Source organism: Protopterus annectens, chromosome 1.part2, assembly GCF_019279795.1.
Source record: "Protopterus annectens isolate FY-2018-M chromosome 1.part2, PAN1.0, whole genome shotgun sequence".
NCBI lineage: Eukaryota > Metazoa > Chordata > Ceratodontiformes > Protopteridae > Protopterus > Protopterus annectens.
The window spans coordinates 1,144,561,471-1,144,582,628 of NC_056727.1; the positions used below are offsets into that span (position 1 = coordinate 1,144,561,471).

General features: G+C 38.4%; 2 protein-coding genes across 4 annotated transcripts in view; one reads left to right on the forward strand and one right to left on the reverse strand.

The window, feature by feature from the left end:
- Positions 1 to 21,158, forward strand: part of LOC122792266 — a 62,813-nt gene that overhangs the window by 32,263 nt on the left and 9,392 nt on the right. The gene's annotated exons all lie outside the window — the stretch shown is intronic.
- Positions 434 to 21,158, reverse strand: part of LOC122792265 (probable beta-D-xylosidase 5) — a 970,913-nt gene continuing 950,188 nt past the window's right edge. Inside the window, exon 15 of the mRNA XM_044060016.1 lies at positions 434 to 1,422. Coding sequence (XP_043915951.1) covers positions 1,129 to 1,422 — 294 coding nt within the window. The 3' untranslated portion in view covers positions 434 to 1,128. The remainder of the gene's footprint in view (positions 1,423 to 21,158) is intronic.

Here is a 21,158-nt window from a genome sequence, read left to right on the forward strand (position 1 = left end):
AGAATCATTTAAATGCACCATTTCATTTCAGATGTTCCCAAATTTTCCAGGACAGCATGCCCTAGTCCTTTATTGTGATAATAAATTTATACTAGTGTACACTTTTGAAGTGCATTCCGTATGGTGACTGCATACCTGAATAATGGCATCACTGAGCAGTACTGGTCAATACCGACGGTGTTCCAAATGCAATTATTGCTTGCAAGTGAAGGCAACCTTCTCAGACACACTACTGAAAAAGCAAATATGCCAGCAATGATGGCTTTTTGTGTCAGTGAATTAGACACAGAACTTCATAAAAGTATAAGTATGAACCAATTTCTAGTGCAAAGATGATAATGTGTCCTGTTGATGAAACATAAAATCATTACAGTAAAATAAATGTTTACAACTATTTTCCCAACGTGTTTATTATAGGAAAGAAACCCGCAAAGTCATGCTTGAGTTTATTTTTGCAAACTCCTGAAACACCCAACATGCCATAAATGTGCAGTAAAAAGCATATAATTTCCAGTGAAATTAGTAAACACACTCTGCTACGTTTCATTTGCATCAACAACTTTAGTTTGTTGAAATTACTGACCACTATACGGGAATTGCATTCCTGCACTTTATTATCTTGGAAGTAGAGGCAATCATGAAGAACTTGAAGGACTTTTTTTTACCCAATTTTTCATCCCTACTTTTGAACCAGAATTAGAATCACATTTATTGGCCAAGTATGCACACATACAAGGAATTTGACTCTGGTTTTAGTGACTCTCCAAGTATGAATTACATAAATGACATACATACAATTATTAAGAACAAGACAAATAACATACATGCAACTATTAAGTACTATATACATACTTACATGCAAGGTGCAAGACTACTTAGTTTGATAATAGCCTTGATACTAAAGTATTTTACGGCTGTGCTATTTTTTTCTTTGCAGTGTCTCCACATTAGCTTTTGATTTTTGGTATGGAAATGTATAATTCATAAGTCCTTTACTCGTGTACAAGACTTGAAGAATCTTATTTGTATATGTTCAGCATGATAGACGACAGTAGCATTATATTTTATCATTACTGTCCACACATTATTATATCACCAGTAAATTGTTAAAATACAAGGGAAACACAGCTAGTTTTTGCAATCAATCAGACGTCGTGCTGTACCAGATACTAGAAAATCAGCCTGAAGAACATTAGATCCTGTTGAAGTCTGTTGAAATGGCTGTTGTCCTCCTGCAAAAAGGCTAAAAGCTCCTGGCTCTAGCATCCACTGGTCGGTCCAGATGGCCCTTTGGTCATAAGTCACCTTGAACTCAAGTTTCTTTATTTGTCCAGCAGTTATAGTGGCACGGGTGAAACCAACCAGCTGCCACTGTGGCATTGTGACAGATGCCTGACCCCAGCGTAAATACAGCTGTATGACCTAAACAGAAAGATCATTACAAATACTAAGTTAAGTATGTGACTGCAGAGAAAGACATACTGCAGGATTTACAATTCTTACACACAATTGTTATACTCAAAATAATGTCATTAATCTTTGTGCAGACTTTTTTTACTTTATTTTCCAATAATGACCTGTTTAGTTTTTCCTGGGTGAAGTCCATTTGCAGAGGGAGTCCATGGAGACAAACTATATATAAACTAACCATTCAAATGCATATAACAGATATATTTTAGATGCACAGGCAAAGTGACACACACATAATGCACACACTTCAAAATTCATATTCGAGCTTCTAGACAATTAAGTATTTATTTATAGCCTAAGAGGCAAATTCTGTAAAAGGAAAGATTAGGTTTGCATGTATTCCCATACATAGTAAATTTAGAAACTCAGCCAAGAGTACTTTTTTGGTGGCCATCTCTGCAGTATGTTATTTTATTTTTCCCATAAAGATAAATAATACTTGATGTGTTTTCACTGTTATGAGTTGCTGCAGGCAGAATACTGCACATTGTGAGTAATGTATGACTCAGTGCTTGAGTCTATCTTAGCAGTTTTTTAACTCTTATATTAGTGTTTATGTGTTCACTTGATGGCCTTAGTTTTCTAATAATCTTGTGCCAGCTTAGCAAGTAAGAAAAATCAGGGAACATCCATGTGTGTGTGTGTGTGTGTGTGTGTGTGTGTGTGTGTGTGTGTGTGTGTATGTATAAATATACATATATCTATATCTATATATATATATAGATATATATATATATATGTGTGTGTGTGTGTGTGTGTGTGTGTTGTGTGGTTGTGTGTGTGTGTATGTATATAAATATATATATATTTATATAAATAATTTCAAAACTTTTCCCACCTTTAATGTGACCTATAACCTGTGCAATTCAATTGAAAAACAAACAAATATGTTAGGGGAAAAATATAAAAAATAAAAAGCATACAATATGCTGGTTGCTTAAGTGTGCGCACCCTTAAACTAATAGTTTGTTGTGTGTGCACACCCTTAAACTAATACTTTGTTGAAGCACCTTTAGATTTAATTACAGCATTCAGTCTTCTTGGGTACACACCTGCCATCAGTTAAACGGACTCTGATTAACCCAAAATAAAGTTCAGCTGTCCTAGTAGGATATTCCTGACATTTACTCAGTTGCCTACTACCGTAAAAGCCATGGTTCGCAGAGAGCTTACAAAGCATCAAAGGGATCTCATTTTTGAAAGGTATCAGTCAGGAGAAGGGTACACAAAATTTCCACAGCATGGGATCTACCATGGAACACAATGAAGGCAGTCATCAAAAAGTGGAGAAAATATGGGACAACAGTGATGTTGCAAAGAACTGGACGTCCCTCCAAAATTGATGAAAAGACAAGACGGAAACTGGTCAGAGAGGCTGCCAAGAGACCTACAGCAACACTGAAAGAGCTGCAGAAATTTCTGGCAAGTACTGGTTGTGTACTACATGTGACAACAATCTCCCGTATTCTCCATATGTCTGGACTATGGGGTTGGGTTTCAAGACAGAAGCCGTTTCTTACACAGAAAAACATCCAGGCCTGGCTAAAATTTGCAAAACAATACATCAAGTCTCCCAAAAGCATGTGGAAAAATGTGTTATGGTCTGATGAGACCAAGGTTGAACTTTTTGGCCACAATTCCAGAAAGTACGTTTGGCGAAAAAACAACACTTATTTATTTTATTTTTATTTTATTTTATTTGCTGTTTGTTTACCAGGATAGTCCATTGGCCACAAGGAGCCCATTTTCAATGGAGTCCTGGGGAGAAAAGCTCCAGAAATACAAGTGTTAACAAATTACAGAATACAAAAACATATGAGTTACAAAACATGTGAGATAATTAAAAGAAAAAAAAAAGAAAATACAGAGTTACAAAGTTGAAAGAGTTAGCATTTGGAGAAAGTAAATTAATACAAATTTTATTAAAAACTATTTACATCAGCAATTCAGCAGATTGTACAGTATTCAGTTTTTGCAAGATTTTTACTAGGAGTTATGTCAGGTGCATAAGATAAAAACATGTACTGAGAGTAGTTGAGGAGGCTATGTGGGGTGGGAACAGGAGCATTCCCATTGAGAAGTTAGGTGTGTATGAAGGAGTGTTTTAAAGACAGAGAGACTTTTGGTTGTACGGAGGAGGGGTGGGACAGAGTTCCAGTGGTGAGCAAGGGAAAAGGATAGAAGATATTTGACTGAAAATTGGGTGGGTTTGAGCAGTCTAATTAGATTTTGGAAGTTAGATCTTAGCTCTCTGTTAGGAAGATGCATTTGGAAGGTAGCGGCAAGGGAGGGACAGAGAGAGGGGGTGAAGATGAGTTTGTGTGCCTGGATGAGTTGGAGATAGGTAAGAAAGGTAGCTCAAGCCAACTGAGTTGATGTAGTGATAAGCTGTGATGGGTAGTGGATCTGTGGCCTGTGACAAATTTTGAGATTTTGTAGTAGCAGGAGGATAGTTTTGACTTGAGGGAGGATTGCAGGTTAGTAAAGATAGAGGCACCATATAAGAGGGAAGGGATAAGATATGTGGTAGCAAGAACAAGCCTAATTGAGGAAGAGATGAAATGGTTGTGAGGGTAGAGCATACCGAGTTTTGTGTGGGCGTTTTTGATATTTGCTTGTATGTGGCTATTGAACTTTAACTGGTCATCAAGGATAACTCCTAATAGCTTGGCAGTGGAGACAATTTCAAGGGGAGTATTGTTTTGGCTGGTGATTAGGAATAAATCTTTATCTGGGATAATGGTTTTACTAGGGGAAAATATCATAAGCTTAGTCTTGGTTGCATTCAATGCAAGATGGTTATGTAGCATCCATTGTTCAGTTGAGGAAAAGGCATCCTGGGTTAGTTTTATTAATAAGGAAGTAGATGTGGCAGAGCAGATTATGGTAGAATTGTCTGCATACTGGATAAGACTGGCATTAGGGATGGCTTGATGGAAATCGTTGATGAAAATACTAAATAGTAGGGGGCCTAGAATTGAGCCTTGGGGTACATCAGTAGGAGCATGTAGGAAAGGTGAAGTTGCTTTTTTCCATTTGACTGCCTGTTGTCTATTCTCTAGGTAACTGGTGAACCATTTGATGGAGGAGTGGGATAGATTTATTTTGGAGAGTTTATTGAGGAGAAGATTGTGAGAAATGGTGTCAAATGCTTTAGAGAGGTCTAAGAGGAGGGTGGATACAAGGTGGCCAGAGTCCCGAGACTTGTTAACGGTTTCTAAGAAGGAAAGGAGAGCAGTAGTGGTGCTATGGCTGGGCCGGAATCCGTGTTGAGTGGGAGAGAGAAGGTGATTTTTTAAGAGATAGGGCAGCAGTTGTTGGTGAATACATTTTTCAAGGAGTTTTGATATTATAGAGTAGCGATTGGCCTAAAGTTTGTGATATTATTGTTGTTGCCTCCTTTATGGAGTGGAGTGATGAAGGCTTTTTTCCAGAGCTGGGGAACGTAACATTCAGAGATCGATCGACTGATTCAGATACAAATAGGGAAGGCAACGGCTTCAGCAGCTATTTTTAGGACGTAGGAGGGTATCTCATCGGGGGCATTGGAGCATGGCTTCCATTTTTGAAGAGGTTTTTTTATGGTAGAGATGGGAATGGGGTTCATAGAGAAGGGAGGGGGATGGGTGCTAGACTCTTTAGAGGTGGAGATGGGAATATGGTTTATGGAAATGGGGGGTTGAGGACTAGACTTTGTACAGGAGGGAGGGGAGAGTTTGAATGGCTGTGAGGTTGCAGGGTTTTTGGTGAAGGATGTTGTTAGTTTGGCTATGGAGTCAATAAAGAATGAACTGACCTGGGAAGCTAAGTCTGAGTCAGAGGCATTTGGGTCAGAAGAGGGGTTTTCTTTCTTCCCTGGGTTGAGAAGAGATGAAATTCCATTCTAAAATTTTTTGGATTGGTGTTATGATTGGCTTGGAGTGTGGAGTAATAGGATCTGCGGTCTGTTATAATAAGTTTTTTTACTTTTTTGTGAAGGGATCTGTATTAATTAAGGATGGCTGTGGTTTTAGTATTGTGATAGCATTTCCAGGCTTTATCACGGAGCCGCATAGTGAGTAAGGTAGTCTTGGCTAACCAAGGGACAGAATTGCTTTTTATACGTTTTAATTTCTTGGGGGCAAAGGAATCAAGCACATTTAAGAAAGTTGTGTTGAAATAGGTAATAGCACTATCTAAGGATAGAGTGCTTAATGGGTTCCAGTTAGTTGTTTTTAGTGCATATGAGAATGCATTAGGGTTAAAGGTTTTTAGGATCTGGAAAGAGGAATATGTGTGGGATAGTTGTATGGAGGTGGGAAGGCGATGAGTGAAAATGGGAAGATGGTCACCTAATGGGTCAGGAAGGATTCCACTGCTAGTGATACAATGGAAGTGAGGAAACTAGAATCCAATCTAGGGTACTTCCAGAGAGGAGGTCTTTGGTTGGTCTAGTGACTGAGTTGATACGCTGAGTGAAGTTATAAAGATTAATGTTTTGGGAGTTGGTTGGAGATTGGATTGTTGCCCAATTGATATTAACATCACCCAGAATTATAGTTTCATTTGTGATATTGGTAGAGAGCCAGCAGAGAATGTCTTTGAGGATTGGGATGTTGTCTCCAGGAGGGATATAAAGGGTGACAATGCAAATGAGCTTCTGTTTGTTTAAGTGTAGGAGGACTGGGAGTACTTCTGCACTACCAAATTTTGGAATGGGCTTGGAGTAAGGGGTAACTACAAGAGATGAGGAGTAGAGGAGGGCAACACCACCCCTTTTTTATGAGTTCTGTCCTTTCTGAAAATACAGTAGTTGGATGGAACCAGTTCAGAGTCTTTTATATGTGGCTTAAGCCAGGTTTCAGACACAGGATATTGGGTTGATTATGGAGAAGCCAGGCATGGAGGTTGGGGATTTTTTTACAGATGCTCTGAGCATTTACAGCTGTTAGATGGAGGGTTCTGCCAGCTGATTGGGAAGGATGAGGTGAAGGGGTTGGGTTGGGAGAGGGGGAGGGGCCAGGGTTTGGGTGTATGTCACCTGAAAGTAGGGTAGAGATAGAGTGCTGGATGTGGGAGAAATGGTATTTAAGTAGCTCAGGGTGTGATTTATGAATAGCTGGTTTTATGGAGATTGAACTAATAAAAATGGGAGTAGTGGAGCTGGAGGTTGACATGATTCCGAAGTGGAAGAGCATGGTTGTGTTGAAGAAGAAGAGGGTAGGGCATGTGAGACTAGTAGCATGTGCATCTTGTCTATAGTTGGGAGTAGTGTGAAATGGGGGACTATGATTAGTATAGAGAGGTCTGGTGAAATAGTTTAAGTAGGATAGGGAGATGAGAAGTAGTAGCTGGGTTAGAACTGAGGCTGGTTTGGGAGGCATAGTATTAAATTGGGTAAGTGTGTGAGTGAGGGAGTATTTGTACAGGTGTTGGGAGGCAAGAATCTAGAAGGTGTTAAGAGTTTAGTGTTGAGAATGGGGTGAAGTTGCATGGAGGAGGGGTTGGGTAGATAGTGGGTGGGGAGGATTTTGTTGATTGGGCTTGTGATGGGGTGGGTGTGGTGTGGGAGGTATAAGTCTAGAGGTAGTGGGGGGGTGTGGGAATAGGGGGCAGGGTAGGGGAGCGGAATGAGCCGTAGGATGAATGGAGCGGGGAAGACACAGGAAGAGGTAAAATACTGAGAAACAATCAGTCAAGTACAGCGCTAGTTTGCAGGTAACTGCAGTTTGACTATGGCAGAGAAATCTTTTTCTACCTATTATTTTGTTATTGGAAGAGGTAAAATGCCGAGAAACAATCAGTCAAGTACGGCGCTAGTTTGCAGGTAACTGCAGTTTGACTAGGGGGAAAGAAACAATGTGGTTGGAACAGGGAACAAGAACTACACTCCCGACAAGGAGTGGGAGTTCGTAAAAGAGTTCTTGTAGGTGGTATAAAATAATTATGCCTGGGGAACTGTACAATTATCAGTACAAGTGTGCTAGTTCACAAGGGTTATAGCTTGTAGTTTGCTGCCATCTAGTGGACTAAATGGAAAACTACAAGTTAAAACTAAGAACCTAAGCTATGGACTGGGTAACCGCAAAAAACGGGGGATGGAGACGTTCTCAGGGTTGGTCCGCGAGTGTGCAAGCCACTAAAGATAGAGAAACCACACTACCAACAAAGCATAGGCTGGCACCTACACTTTGGGAGTTATTTGGAGGGCACTTCCTTGTCATCCAAGACTAGAAATTCCAGGTAGGGTGGCAGGAATAGTAAATCCACACAGTTACCAGGGCTGTGATGGAGATTAGAATAGATGGTTCAGCAAACTCGTAGTCATCCAAGCTGTAGCATCATTCAGTAGGCTTGTAAGCATTTACCAGAATGTCTCACTGGAGCCATGTTGTGTGCAGCAGACTGTTGCTTCAATTGAGCCAGCAGGGAAACCTACCCAGTATCTCTTCTCCAACCTTCCCTTATGACTATGAATTCCACAACTGAGCAACTTCACATCACCAAAAGAACACCATCCCCATGGTGAAACATGGTGGAGGCACTATCATGCTTTGGGGTTGCTTTTCTTCAGCTGGAACTGAGGATTTAGTCAAGGTGGAGGGAATTAGGAACAGTTCTAAATACCAGTCACTTTTCTCCCAAAACCTTCAGGCATCTGCTAGAAAGCTGAAGATGAAGAGGAATTTTGCCTTTCAACTTCCAAGAATACATCCAAATCAACAAAAGAATGGCTTCACCAGAAGAAAATCAAAGTTTTGTATTGGCCCATCTAGACCCCAGACCTAAATCCAATAGAAAATCTATGGGGTGACCTGAAGAGGCTTTGCACAAGAGATGTCCTTGCAATCTGACAGATTTGGAGCACTTTTGCAAGGAAGAGTGGGCAAATATTACCAGGTCAAGATGTGCCATGCTGATAGACTCCTACCCAAGAAGACTGGATACTGTAATTAAATTAAAAGGTGCTTCAACAAAGTATTAGTTTAAGGGTGTGCACACACAAGAAAGTATTAGTTTAAGGGTGTGTACACTTATGCAACCAGGGCATTGTACGTTTTTTGTTTTTTATATTTTTCCCCTAACAGATTTATTTGTTTTTCAATTGAATTGTACAGGTTATAGGTCACATTAAAGGTGGGAAAAGTTTTGAAATAATTTATTGTGGTCTCTTTTATATCACAAAAATCTGGCATATTAACAGAGGTGTGTACATTTTTATATCCATTGTATCTATAATGTCTGCGTGTCTATATATATATATATATATATATATACATACATATATATATATATATATATATATATATATATATATATATATATATATATATATATATATATATATATATCTACACACACACACACACACACACACACACACACACACACGTGTGTGTGTGAAGAAAAAAACAATTTAGAGTATTATTTTATTAGTTACGGTTCACCATCTAGTTCTATTAGTTTACCCTTGAATGTTCGACGGCAACATCTTTGAAACTGTTGCTGCAAACTGCAAACAGCGAAATTCCAAAACTGCAAAAACCGAAGCACCAAATTCCAAAATCTTGCCCCCTTTTTGACCCACGGTAGCATTTGTTCTGGCAGTGGAGTGATCAGAAATGTCGAAATTCAATATTTATTCAACATTTCAGGAAGTCTGCACTTCGGTTTTCACATAAACAGTTCACGGATGTGCATGTTCGACGAATGTGCTTTCAGACATTCAAAGGTACACCAGTTCTATTATGTGTCATAAAGGAGTGGATGCCAGGAGACATTTCTACTTCAAGTTGTCCTGTTCTAAGATCTAACCATCTATGAAGAACATTGTTAGATGCATTTCTTGACATAACAGAAGCACTGAGTCATTTTGAAATTACAGTGGACTATGGAATGGTTATTTTAACTTCAGACGTAAGCTGCTGCTCCTTCATCAGATACACTGACCCAATACTTCATAGGTAAATAGTAAGCAATTAGTCTGCAGACTGTTACGTGCTTGGCTAATAACAAGGCAATGACCCAACATAAGAATCATATCCTCAATCTTCTTAGCAAAAAGTAAGCTCCTTAACTCATACACTCCAATTGTGTTTAGGAAGTTTGCTCTGTAACTTCCAATGGGCTGAGCTTAAGCCTATTGACAGAATCAAATTATGTCCACACATTTCAAACAAATGTTTATATCTTTGGTACCATAGGGATTATGAAAGAAGTATAAATGGCAAACCCTTCAGCACAAACTATTTTTATAGTGGTAGTGTTATTTGGGTTCTAGGTCTTTAAAAACTGAATTTTATAAGTCATAGTAAACACACTAACACACTAACTATTACATTTGTAATATATTGTAAACAACTTACAATATCTCAGCGACCACTCAAGTTACACATACACTGTCAACAGCATTTTATTAATCTAACTGAGAGCTTTCATATGAGGCTAAGGAGTAGGAGTTCTGTCTTTGTTACCTGGTTGTTGAAATATTTAGAAAAATGTGAAAATTTTATTTATATAAATTAATATCATAAAAACAAAAGTTAATATCTCTTTACCTGAGCTACACAGAGATCAAATATTAACACAGTTGAGTTTGCCATGGGGTAAGCTTTAAGATGAAATATTTTAAAACCTTGTACATAGCAAGGGTTTGGAATTATTGGTGCAAATATGAGCAAGCAATATTTGACGCCTAGAGACGTCAGTAGGAGTTAACTGCATATGCACCTGGTGACGTCACTCGGATGCAATAAGTTAACCATTATGCCAACCCCCAGCACTTGGTTTGTCTGTTTTACTACACTGCCTACTTGGTTTTAAAGGACAACTTAATCTCATTGGTAACGTCTGGACACTTTTAATTTTTCAAACTTTCCAAAGGCTCAGGTGACTAGTACTTCTATAATGAAACATTTCACTACATCTATGGAAGTGTTTACCAGACTTTCTAACTTTGGTTTTATGTCTCTTGAAAATCAGACTACTATTATTTAATAACTGACAATAAGTAACAAATAAGTGAATAATAAGTAACTAGTAAGTGTAATAATAATAAGCAACTAATAAGTAATAATAATAAGTAACTAATACGTAATAATAAAGTGAATAATAAGTAACAAATCTCACAACCCTATCTCTCTTATCAACTGGATATTAGTCTCAGATCCACACAAATATCATAACCTGGTTACTCTGCTTGACTCCCTGAGTGATCACTCCCCTGTAAAAGTTCTTAGATTCACCCCTCACTTCTCTAGGCCATATAGATATATAACTTGCTGCAAACTATTTAACTTCTGCCCTGAGACTTTTAATGCTCTCCTCTCCAGAATAAACTGGTCTTACCTAACTGAACTCCCCCTAGATGAAGCTATCCACTCATTCAGCTCTACCTTCCTAAACATTTTAAACTCTCTTGCACCCCTTTGCACAGTACATGTTAAATCAACATATCCCCATGGCTAACCAATGCTTCCCGCACATTGATGAAAACTAGAGACAAGATGTAGAAATCGTGGGTAAAAACTAAACTCCCGGTCCACCTACAAAAATATAAAGAACTTAGAAATCTAACAAAAAACATATCGATAAAGACAAAAAGACTTTTATTATAACCACCCCTACAGCTCAAAGATCTAATCCCAAAACATTTTGGAACTCGATCAATCAAATATTGCATCTTGGTAACCCTTCATCTCGCAACCCCTGCCCTACCAAGACACCAGGAGAAATGGCTAACATCTTTAATTCCTACTTCATTTAATCCATCTCAAAGATGGTAAACTCTGCTCCCTCCACAACTAACACTACTAATTACCCTGAATCTTCTCCTATTCTAAATGCTTTTAATACTGTTCCCCTACATTCTGTACCTACTAACTATATTAAATCTCTACTCTCCAAACTAAAACCCTGTTCAGTATCAGCTGATAATATCCCTCCTCATTTCCTTCAGGGAGCAGCTGACTCTCTGGCTATAGAAAAATCAAGTGCTAGAATACCATGGCTACAACACAATCACTTTAATAAAACACACTCAAAAAACTTATGACAAACAAGGGTAAGCATTTTCATGATATACCCTATTGCTTCATCAGACATTTACCAAATTAGTCATGCAACGTATATATTCTTTAATCAATGACATCATCTCCTCCTATCATAAATCTTAAAAAGATACCAACAAGGTATATCACAAAGACTAAATACTTAGAATCTTCTTGCTTTTCTCGGTTAGGGGTCACCACAGCAGATCACCTGTCTGCTCATGATTGACAGTGGAGTTTTATGATGTTGAGTTGCCAGCCCAGCACACGCATGCACTCATGCCTAGGTACAATTTAGAGTGTCCAATTCACCTACAGCATGTTTTTGGGATGTGGGAGGAAACGGGAGCACCTGGAGAAAACCCACTTGACCATAGGGAGGACATGCAGACTTTGTACAGAAGGCACCCCTGCCAAGGATCGAACCAGAGAACCTCTTGCTGTGAAGCAGCAATGCTAACCACTGCACCACCACAGCCACCCTAAAGATTAAATACTTAGAATAACAATAACAATGAAAATAAACACATAATAAAAAAAGAAACTGATCTAACCTAAAAATTTTTGTATATATAAAAATACACATAATGTGGAAGGAGCCAGGATAATCAAACCAGCTTTAAAGAGACAATCCCATTTAAACCTGGGGCGGTCTACCTTCAAAGAAAGGACCCAGGCTAACTCTCTCATCTCAGTTTTATTCTTCAGATCACCACCCCTAATATTTTCTCCTACCACATCTAATACTAGAATCTTAAAATGATTGTGATCACCTTCATCTATCACATCTTACTAAAGCGTTATCAATATTCCTGATGTCTCTGTTATGTTCAAGTATGCGCTTCTAATATAAAAAGCATGACAGATCACACAGAAGGATAAATAAACTAAGTTTCTAGTGGTGCAATCAGCATAAAAATTACACTCAACTGGGAAACCTAGCTTGGGATGTTTAAACAGCATACCCGGATGTATAAAACTGCAGGCACAACAACCCAGACAGAGGTACATTCCCTGACGTTGTGATCTAGAGGTCACCACTCCATCCCCTATCTTACAGCACAACTGTCTCTTCAAATTCAAATTATTCCTAATGGAAAACAGTGGTCTATTGGTTATAAAATCCCTGAGCTCATCTGAGACAATCATAACTCCCCAATTCTTTTTAATAATGTCACAGACAGCATTTATATTACTAGAATATGTGAGGAGAAATCTCACAATTCTACTAGTCACATAAAGTGAAGTAAAGGTATCTAAACTAACATGAGGAGAAAAATAGGCCTTGCCTCTCCCCTGTCTTTCAGAAAGAACCTGACTTATACATGCTTAAATGGCCTTAAGCTTATACTCTCTTGCTTAAAAAATCTGCTTTCAGTTGTTGAAAAGCATCATTTAACATAGCATCATCACTGCATAACCTCATCACTCTTAGGAATTGACCTCTGACTACATTCCTGGGTATGTGACAAGGATGCATGCTACTCTTGTGCATTAAGGAATTTTTCTTACAGGGTTTCCTATACAAAGAAGTGTTAAAATCTCCCAATGCTGTTCTGCTATAGTCAAGAAATGCTATCTCATCACTGGAAAATTGATAGGTAAACTGCAGAAATGTGGTTATAGAATGCAAATATCTAACAAAATCAGATAGCAGTTGCAGCGAACCATCCCATAACAAAAGGATGTCATCAACAAACCTCATATAATATAAAATATGTTGACAAAATATATTATTGTTCAGAACCATTTCCAGTTCCCATTGTGGTAGAGCAAGGTCGGCGTAGCTACTGGCACAAGCTGTGCCCATAACCACACCATCCCTCTGTAGATAAAAATTTTCTCTGAAGGCAAACACATTGTTCTCAAGGATCAATTAAAGTAATATACAGACAAGCTCAACTCACTCTCTCTCTCTCTCTCAAAAAGCCTTAATTTCTATGTAAATAGGTTCTAATATTTTCTATGCCCCAAGTGTTAAGGTATTACTGTAAATAATGATGTTACATCCATTGTCACAAAATATAAGTCCTTCATAGTAATCAGTCGAGGCATCTGCTGATATATATCTTCAAAGAGTGATTTGGAATCTTTGAGCACTGTCTGTGTTTTATCTAAAACTACACAGAGTCTTATCAACATAGAGAGAAAGAGGTTCTGTTAACCAGTCTCTGCTGGATACAGTCAGGTGCATTGGAGGACTAATTGAATCTTTCTGCATCTTGGGTAACCCATATAAAATGTGTATCACAAGGTGTTTCACATTAAAATACTTGAACAGATCTTCTGTAATCAATCTTGTCACCAACAAATCAAAAATGATGAATGCGACCTTGTCAATGATCCCTGTAACATGATGCTTAGAAATCTGTAAATATGTATCAGAGTCTGCCAATAACTCCTGCATTTTATACTGAAACCACATTCCTTATTTCCTTCTCACAAACATCTAAAAAAGTCTGCCCACAAGGATATAATTTCGATATAAATGTACTAGGTTTCTTAAAGTCATTCTTAGCTGCATTCTGCTGTGGAAACATTGCAGATAAAGTAACATTTCTAGCAAACATTCTGAAGTTTAAAAGGACATCAGTCACATCACAACCCTTTGCTGGTATGAACAACAATCCTTTATTAAGCACACTCACTTGTGCTGGAGTCAGCTGATAAGAAGACAGGTTGAACATAATTCCATTCACAGATTTTTCCTTGTTCTCTTCTTCACAGCCCTGTCTTGTGAAACAGCCAGCTGCCAAACACACCCCCTCCTTGCTCGGCTCCTGGATCTGCTTTTGCGATGATCTAAAGGGAGTGGCAAAGGCTCTCTAGCTATCCCTGTATCTATTTTGATAAACGGTTTCATCTCTGAATCTAAAGCCCCCTCTATCTGGAAAGAATTTTATACTCTACCTACACATAAAGGAGGTAACTCCATTGGAATCACCAATTTCAAACATATTGCTATTCTCTCACCACTCTCAAAAGTATTAGAAAAATGAATTCATAATCAAGTCATGCAACACCTACTACAGGAAAACCCGCTCACACCCACACAACATGGCTTTCACCCAAAACATAGCACCACTACTGCCCTCTTATCCTTCATTAACACTATTTCCCTGGCCAGAGACAATAAGAAACTTATCTCTTTCTTATTCCTTGACCTATCAAAAGCTTTTGATATGGTCTCTCACTCTCTTCTCCTGAACAAACTGATTAACCTTAACTTCTCTCCTTCTACTGTCACCTTATTTCCTAGCTATCTAACTGACCGACTTCAATCAGTGAGCTGGCTCTCTGCTCTTTCCCCTCCTCTTCCAGTTAGAATGGGGGTCCCCCAAGGATCTATTCTTGGTCCATTACTTTTCAGTATCTTTACTAATCTTCTCATATGTCCTGCCCTCAGTCATCCCTTGTACAATACATCGATGACTCTACAGTCATCACCATCACTGGCACTCCCTCTGATCTTATCTCAGCTACTCAGACTTCTTTCAACTCAGTAGAAAACTGGCTCTCAAACCAGCTTATTCTAAACCCATAAAAAAACAAAGCTCTTACTTTTTCTTCCAAAAAACTTTAACCATCTTAAACCCATTTTCTATATACTGTCTCTCAATAATACTCTTATCATTGAGGAAGCTAATACGAAACGTCTAGCTATCATTATCGATGACCAACTTAAGTTTGATTTGCATGTAAGCAACTGTATTAGGAAGACTCACCAAAAACTTAGCCTCCTATACAGAAATAAAAAGTTCCTTACTAACAAAGCTAAAGTAACCCTCTCGTATACTTACCCCCCTACCTAGCCTACTGTATAGCTCTCAAATTCTAACAAATCTCAACTTCTCACTCCTAGCTAAACTAGAATCGACCTAAAACAAGGTGGCCAGATTCACAGCACACCAAACCTATAAATCTCATCATTGTCTCTCTCTTAAATATTTAAACTGGCTGGAATTACCTCACCAGCTTCTTCTCTTTCAGCTGCAGATTATTCACTCGGTCCTATACCAGCCATCTTACTGCCCTAATCTAGCCTCTCTCATCTCTCTATATTCTCCCAATAGGTCTCTCTGTAGCTTAGACCAGGACCTACTGCAAATCTGTAATCTGAAGACTAAAACTAGCTGCAACCTCTACAGCTAGTATCCTACCATTTCCTGGAACAAATTGTCATTGGCAATTAGGTCCCTCTAGCAACTCAGTCAATTCAAAACAGTTACCAAAGAACACTTGAAAAGTCATTGGTCCTGTCACTGCACTCTCCCCTCATAATCTACCTTCCTACTCTAAAAACTATCCACTGGCTGTCCTCTTCAAGAATCTACTTCTGTTTATCTGCTATTTCTGTCTAACTGCCTTCACATAGACTAATCCCTGTCATTTTGCTATAGCTATTCAATTTGAGTATCCCCACCTCTGAACTATTACTATTGTCAAAATTGTATTATTATTGTTTTTACTGTTTCTTTTATAGTTGTATTGTATATTTGTGGAGATTTTCTGATTATTGCTTTTTTATACTTGTTCTGTAAAACTGTGAAGCTTTTTTCCCCCGGACCTCCACTGAAAAAGGGCCATTAGCTCACTTGAACAAACCCAGTCAGCAAATGTAAAATAAATAAATAAATAATAAATAAATAAAGTGACTGACACAATGAGGGGATGAAGTCTGACTGGTTTGGAGTAAGGATGTAGGACCATTTTGCAGTCTACATAAGAGTAAAGAAGGAAGACTTCTATATAACTTGTGCACATTGTATTGGCAAAAGAAAAGAATAACAAGGCTTCCATTAGTTAGCCTTGAGAAATGCCTGTGCCTGTTACCCAACAAAGTATGAGTTGCTTTTTTCTGTCATATTACTAAGTCAATATGATTTCAGAGGCAAATCTGAAACCAGCTAATTGTTCTATCTTCCATTTACTCTATTTTAATCACCTCAGGAATATTGAGTAGTTTGCCCAGTCAAATACTGTTCATAAGGTTTATAGCCACAGCTCAAATTTCATTTGGAAAAGTGGAACTACAGTCAATTAGTCTGGCAATAGCTGTTTTAATTTTGTAGCTAGCTAGCCCTGAACCCCTTGCTGAGATGGAGACAACATAACGGGATCTAACAGTCATTGTGGTATGGTGTTTTTCAGCTAGTTGTGTTGTAACACAACAGTATAACACTGGTACAAGTATGTAAGCAGTATAAGTGTATTACATATAGGGACTTTTTGTTATTTTACTGCATTATTAGTGAAAAAAAATGTTTATATTACATTTGGCATGTTCATTCACTAAACTCACTTCTTCCAGTGCGAAAATATCAAAGTAGTATTTGCTGATAAACTACTCTATTACCAGCTCCTTATGCCAGACATTGTTCAATAGTAATGTAACCAGTGGAGTGAGGAATCTCCCCAAGCCCCCAAATGAGAGACTGTCCACTACCTGACACAGCATTCTTAGTGTAATTAATCCATATGTGAGACAGCACCTCAGGCTATAATTTGTATGTTTGAATTTGATATTTGTATTTAATCCTACAACCCAAAAGAAACCAGAGCACAATCTTTACTGCTGGAGTAATGTGATTACACTCAAAAAAACAGTCCATGATTTTGTAGAATTTGTAGAATGTTGCATCAGCTGGGGTCACCAGCTAAATACTGCAGGGCAGTAATTCAAACAGATTAAGACCAGTAGCTGGACTACAGTACACAGGTCCTTAGGTGGCAGAATGTGCTTTATCCTGATGGTACTTCTCAGATGCTGACAAGATGTTTCATGAGCACTGACAGTCTTTGAAGATCACGCTGAGTTTTTATGGCTTAAACACAGTCTCAATTCTGCAGCGTGGTACCTATATAGAAGATGGGTTAACTAAGGCTGTATTAATGTGCATGGCCAAAGGACTGCAGGTATTATTAGGAAAGCACAACTAGTTACTAAATGCATACTCTCCAGATCAAATGAAGTCATTATCCCCCATTATCCTCCATACTTCATCCTAATCAGGTCCATAATAGAATATAATTTCCCTTTTATCATGTACCTATCCAAGCATATAGCCCAACTTGAGTGTCCAGTCTTGGGTATGTTCTCCCATGGTTAACTTGAGTGACTGGAAGTGATATAATTGTTCTTTGTCTATTACAGACTCCTGTGCTGGGACCTCTGCTTGCCATTTAGGATTACAAATAACTCATCCTGTCCAATCCATTAACTATCGGTTAAACTGGTAATACTACCAACACATTATTCAATCTAAGTATATACTGCATTATAAATAAAACAGTTGGTATGTTAGATATTTCTCCCAAAGGATCCTCTTCTTATAAAATAGGCTTCTCTCCATGTTAAGCAAATATTCTCCCTATCTCACTCTTCAAAACAAACTTCAACGAGTGGAATGGGGAATCATAAATTTGCCCCAGGTCTGTCTTTTAGGGCCCTTATTGACAGAAGGAATAAATACTGAGAATTCAATGGCTATTCTTTTAATGATCTGCTGGATCAATTGTCTAATAAAAACCTATGAATCTATGAACAACTATAATATATTCCAACTTATGGTAGTGGCTTGAGGTGTAGCTAACTAGTTCTGTGCCCATGGTCATTCCTCGATATGGCATCTGATCTGGCAACCCCCCTACAAAAAAAGAGCTTCTCTCCTCACACTTGAGAATCAAAACAAGGACTAAAAAGCTCTTTTCCCCTTTTAAACTGCTTGATATACTTACAGCAAGCAGCTACTGCAGTTTATGTCACACACAGAGTGCCATTACAGAACTTCAGTTCTGACTGTAAATGCATGTCTGGTATTTATATCTAAATGCCTAAGTGCCAGTATGCACTGAATACCGATCATTAACTGCCAGTCATGCTCCCTATCATTTTACCCCCAACAAAAATGTCTGTTATTATTTAATGGCTTCAGTCCTTGAGGATTTGCCAGAAAATCACACAGTTTATGAGGAACAGATCAAAAATATGAAGCAAATATTCTGAAAAAATCTGGAAATTTGACAGGTATGGTTCCCCAATAAGGACTTATCTGAAGGAAATGAAGCTATGGACCCATTGTTGTTCCTGAGAACTCTGAGGATGCTTCTTCTTGAGACAGCAAGAAAGTACTGAAGAAAGCTTCACTCTGACTGCTGATTTCCCTTCCAGGGATTAACCAATTAGTCGTCAGAGCTTTTTAAAGCTACTGGTTGTTTTATTCAGGGAGGGAAACAACCCATATAGCCTAAGGGTTACTGCAGCAGTGGGAATGACATCCTATGAGTGTTTAGAAGACATTGTTTTGTTGTGTACATGACACTTACTGTATGGACTGTCTGTTGAAACAGAAATCCTAAGGACTTTCCTGCCTTACTCCAGTTCTGAATAGCTTTGCAACTCAAAAATAAAAGAAAAATATCTGCTTTGTTTCCACAGCACTGTAATTTATATAACACACTTAGCTTATATTCTTACTTGCATTGTATTTTATGGGTGGCTGTGAGATACATTTGTTCCTGTCTGGTGCTGGAGTCCTATCTCTGAATTCATCTCTGTGTGCCTTCTGTTAGAAGACTAACAGTGTCAAAACCCTTGTTGACTTTTACAACAAATCATCAAGAATGAAAAAAAAAATTGAAACATCTGTGGAGAAACATCTTCAGTCTCTGATGTATGCATGGGAGCCAGAAACATAGAGCAAGGGGGAAGGGGCACCCCCCCACTTTTGCATCCTATGACTTAGTAAGTACATCTTTGCAGTTGCTAGAAAGTAGCAAGCATTAAAAAATACAGAAAAAGTTGAAAATACCAGTTTCTTTTCTTTTAATTAAAACTGGATTAGAATCCAATAGTTTGCACTGTTGTGCTCTGCCTCTGCTACTGCTTGGCTTCCAAATCCTTGACTTCCACTTGCACTGGGGGGGTTCAACTTTAGATTATGGGGACTCGGCTATACTGCAAGCATTCTGACTTAATAGTTCAGTCTGGTCAGGGTTCAGCGGCAGGTCACACAGGTGTACACCATTGGCAGTTAAAACCATTGTGTTTATGTGACCTTACCGTGTTTTTTTCAAATGATAATCATCTGCTGGCCAGACCGACATGAGCAGTCCTCGTTCCACTCCTCAATCGAGAGTGACTGAACAAGAAGAATTGTTTGAAGTCCATTGCTGTCAGTGTGTGGTGGTGGTGGTGGTGGTATGTTAAATATATTACTGTCTTATTACAGACAGTTAAAGCCAGTATTTATCAATTTTTATCTATTTGTTGTTTGGTAACCAGGTGGGAAATGTAGTGGGTGAGGGTCTGGGGCTAAGACAATAAAGAGGTCATTGGCGAAAACTTTTTCATTTTAGTGCTTGTGCATACATAGACAACACGCTGAAGGGGTAGTTGGGGAAAATGTTTAATTTTTGCACTTGTGCATACATGGACAAAGTACATAAGGGACCCTTAGGGGAAAGGATTCATTTTGATGTAATTTTGTGTTTACTCAAACAAACAGACTACAGAAGAAGTGCCGGGGAAAATTTTTATTTTGTGCTTGTGCATACACGGAAAAGTAATTAAGGAATCTTGGGGAAATGATTAATTTTGATGTCATTTAGTGGTGCTTGTGCATACATGGACAGACTACTGAGAGGGTTGTTAGGGGAAATGTTTCATTTTCATGTGTGTGCATACATGGACAAACCTGGTGCAAAGAATGAAAGAAAATGTGAGTGCCTTAGGGAAGTTTGAGTATGTGACAAAATGCATGAATCTGAAATGTACTGTACACAGAGATGTGACAGTCTGTACATAGTAGAAAATTACTGAGAGAAGGGACTGTCTGAAAGTAGTAAACATGTCTATACATGGAAATGCATCCAATTTTCTTTTTCTGCCTAGAGATATAATGACATCATGTAACCTTAGAGCTACAGGGAATGTCCTCATTGGGTAACTATTCTTCCAGTGTTCTCATTTGTTCAGTATTACTTTTCTAATGAGTCAGCATTTCATTGTCTATATAAGCTACAGTTTTTGTTTGTTCTGGGAGTCACCCTGATATTTTTCAGAGGCTCCTACACATGTGTAATAAAGCTACTGAACAAGAGGAAGTCTATTGTCTTTATTCTACAAATTGGTGCCATGACTCGGATCTGATCTGGCAGTCCTGAGGTCACTCAGGGCTTGTGGATTTGCTGCTTTTGGGCCCATGACAAGATTTTGTCTTTTCTTGCAGTATCTCTACCACTGTCCTGTCTGAATGAAAAAAAAAAAAAAAAAAAAAGCTGCAGGGCACTTAGAACATACTTTTATATGTGTATTCCTCTCTTTCAATTCAAAGGTAAGTGGCATGATTTTCTTTGTGTAATGCCTGATGTGGTGATTGAGAGATTAATTGAAAAGTTCTGGAGACATACGTATGCACGTGTGAGTGTGGGTTATTACGGCGTTGATCGTCTTTTTCTTTCTGTATTAAACAGAATAAACAGAAGTGATCATTACTGATCATGGGAGTGAATGTGGGAAGTTTTAAGGAGCCAGAAAAAGGAACTCCTGCAGGTTATATGTATTCCCGTATGTCCTGGGACAGTTGTTTGTATTTATCTCAGTGGGTCTCCCGCACCAAAAATGACGGCAAACTTGCATTTCCTGGAAATGGGACTTTT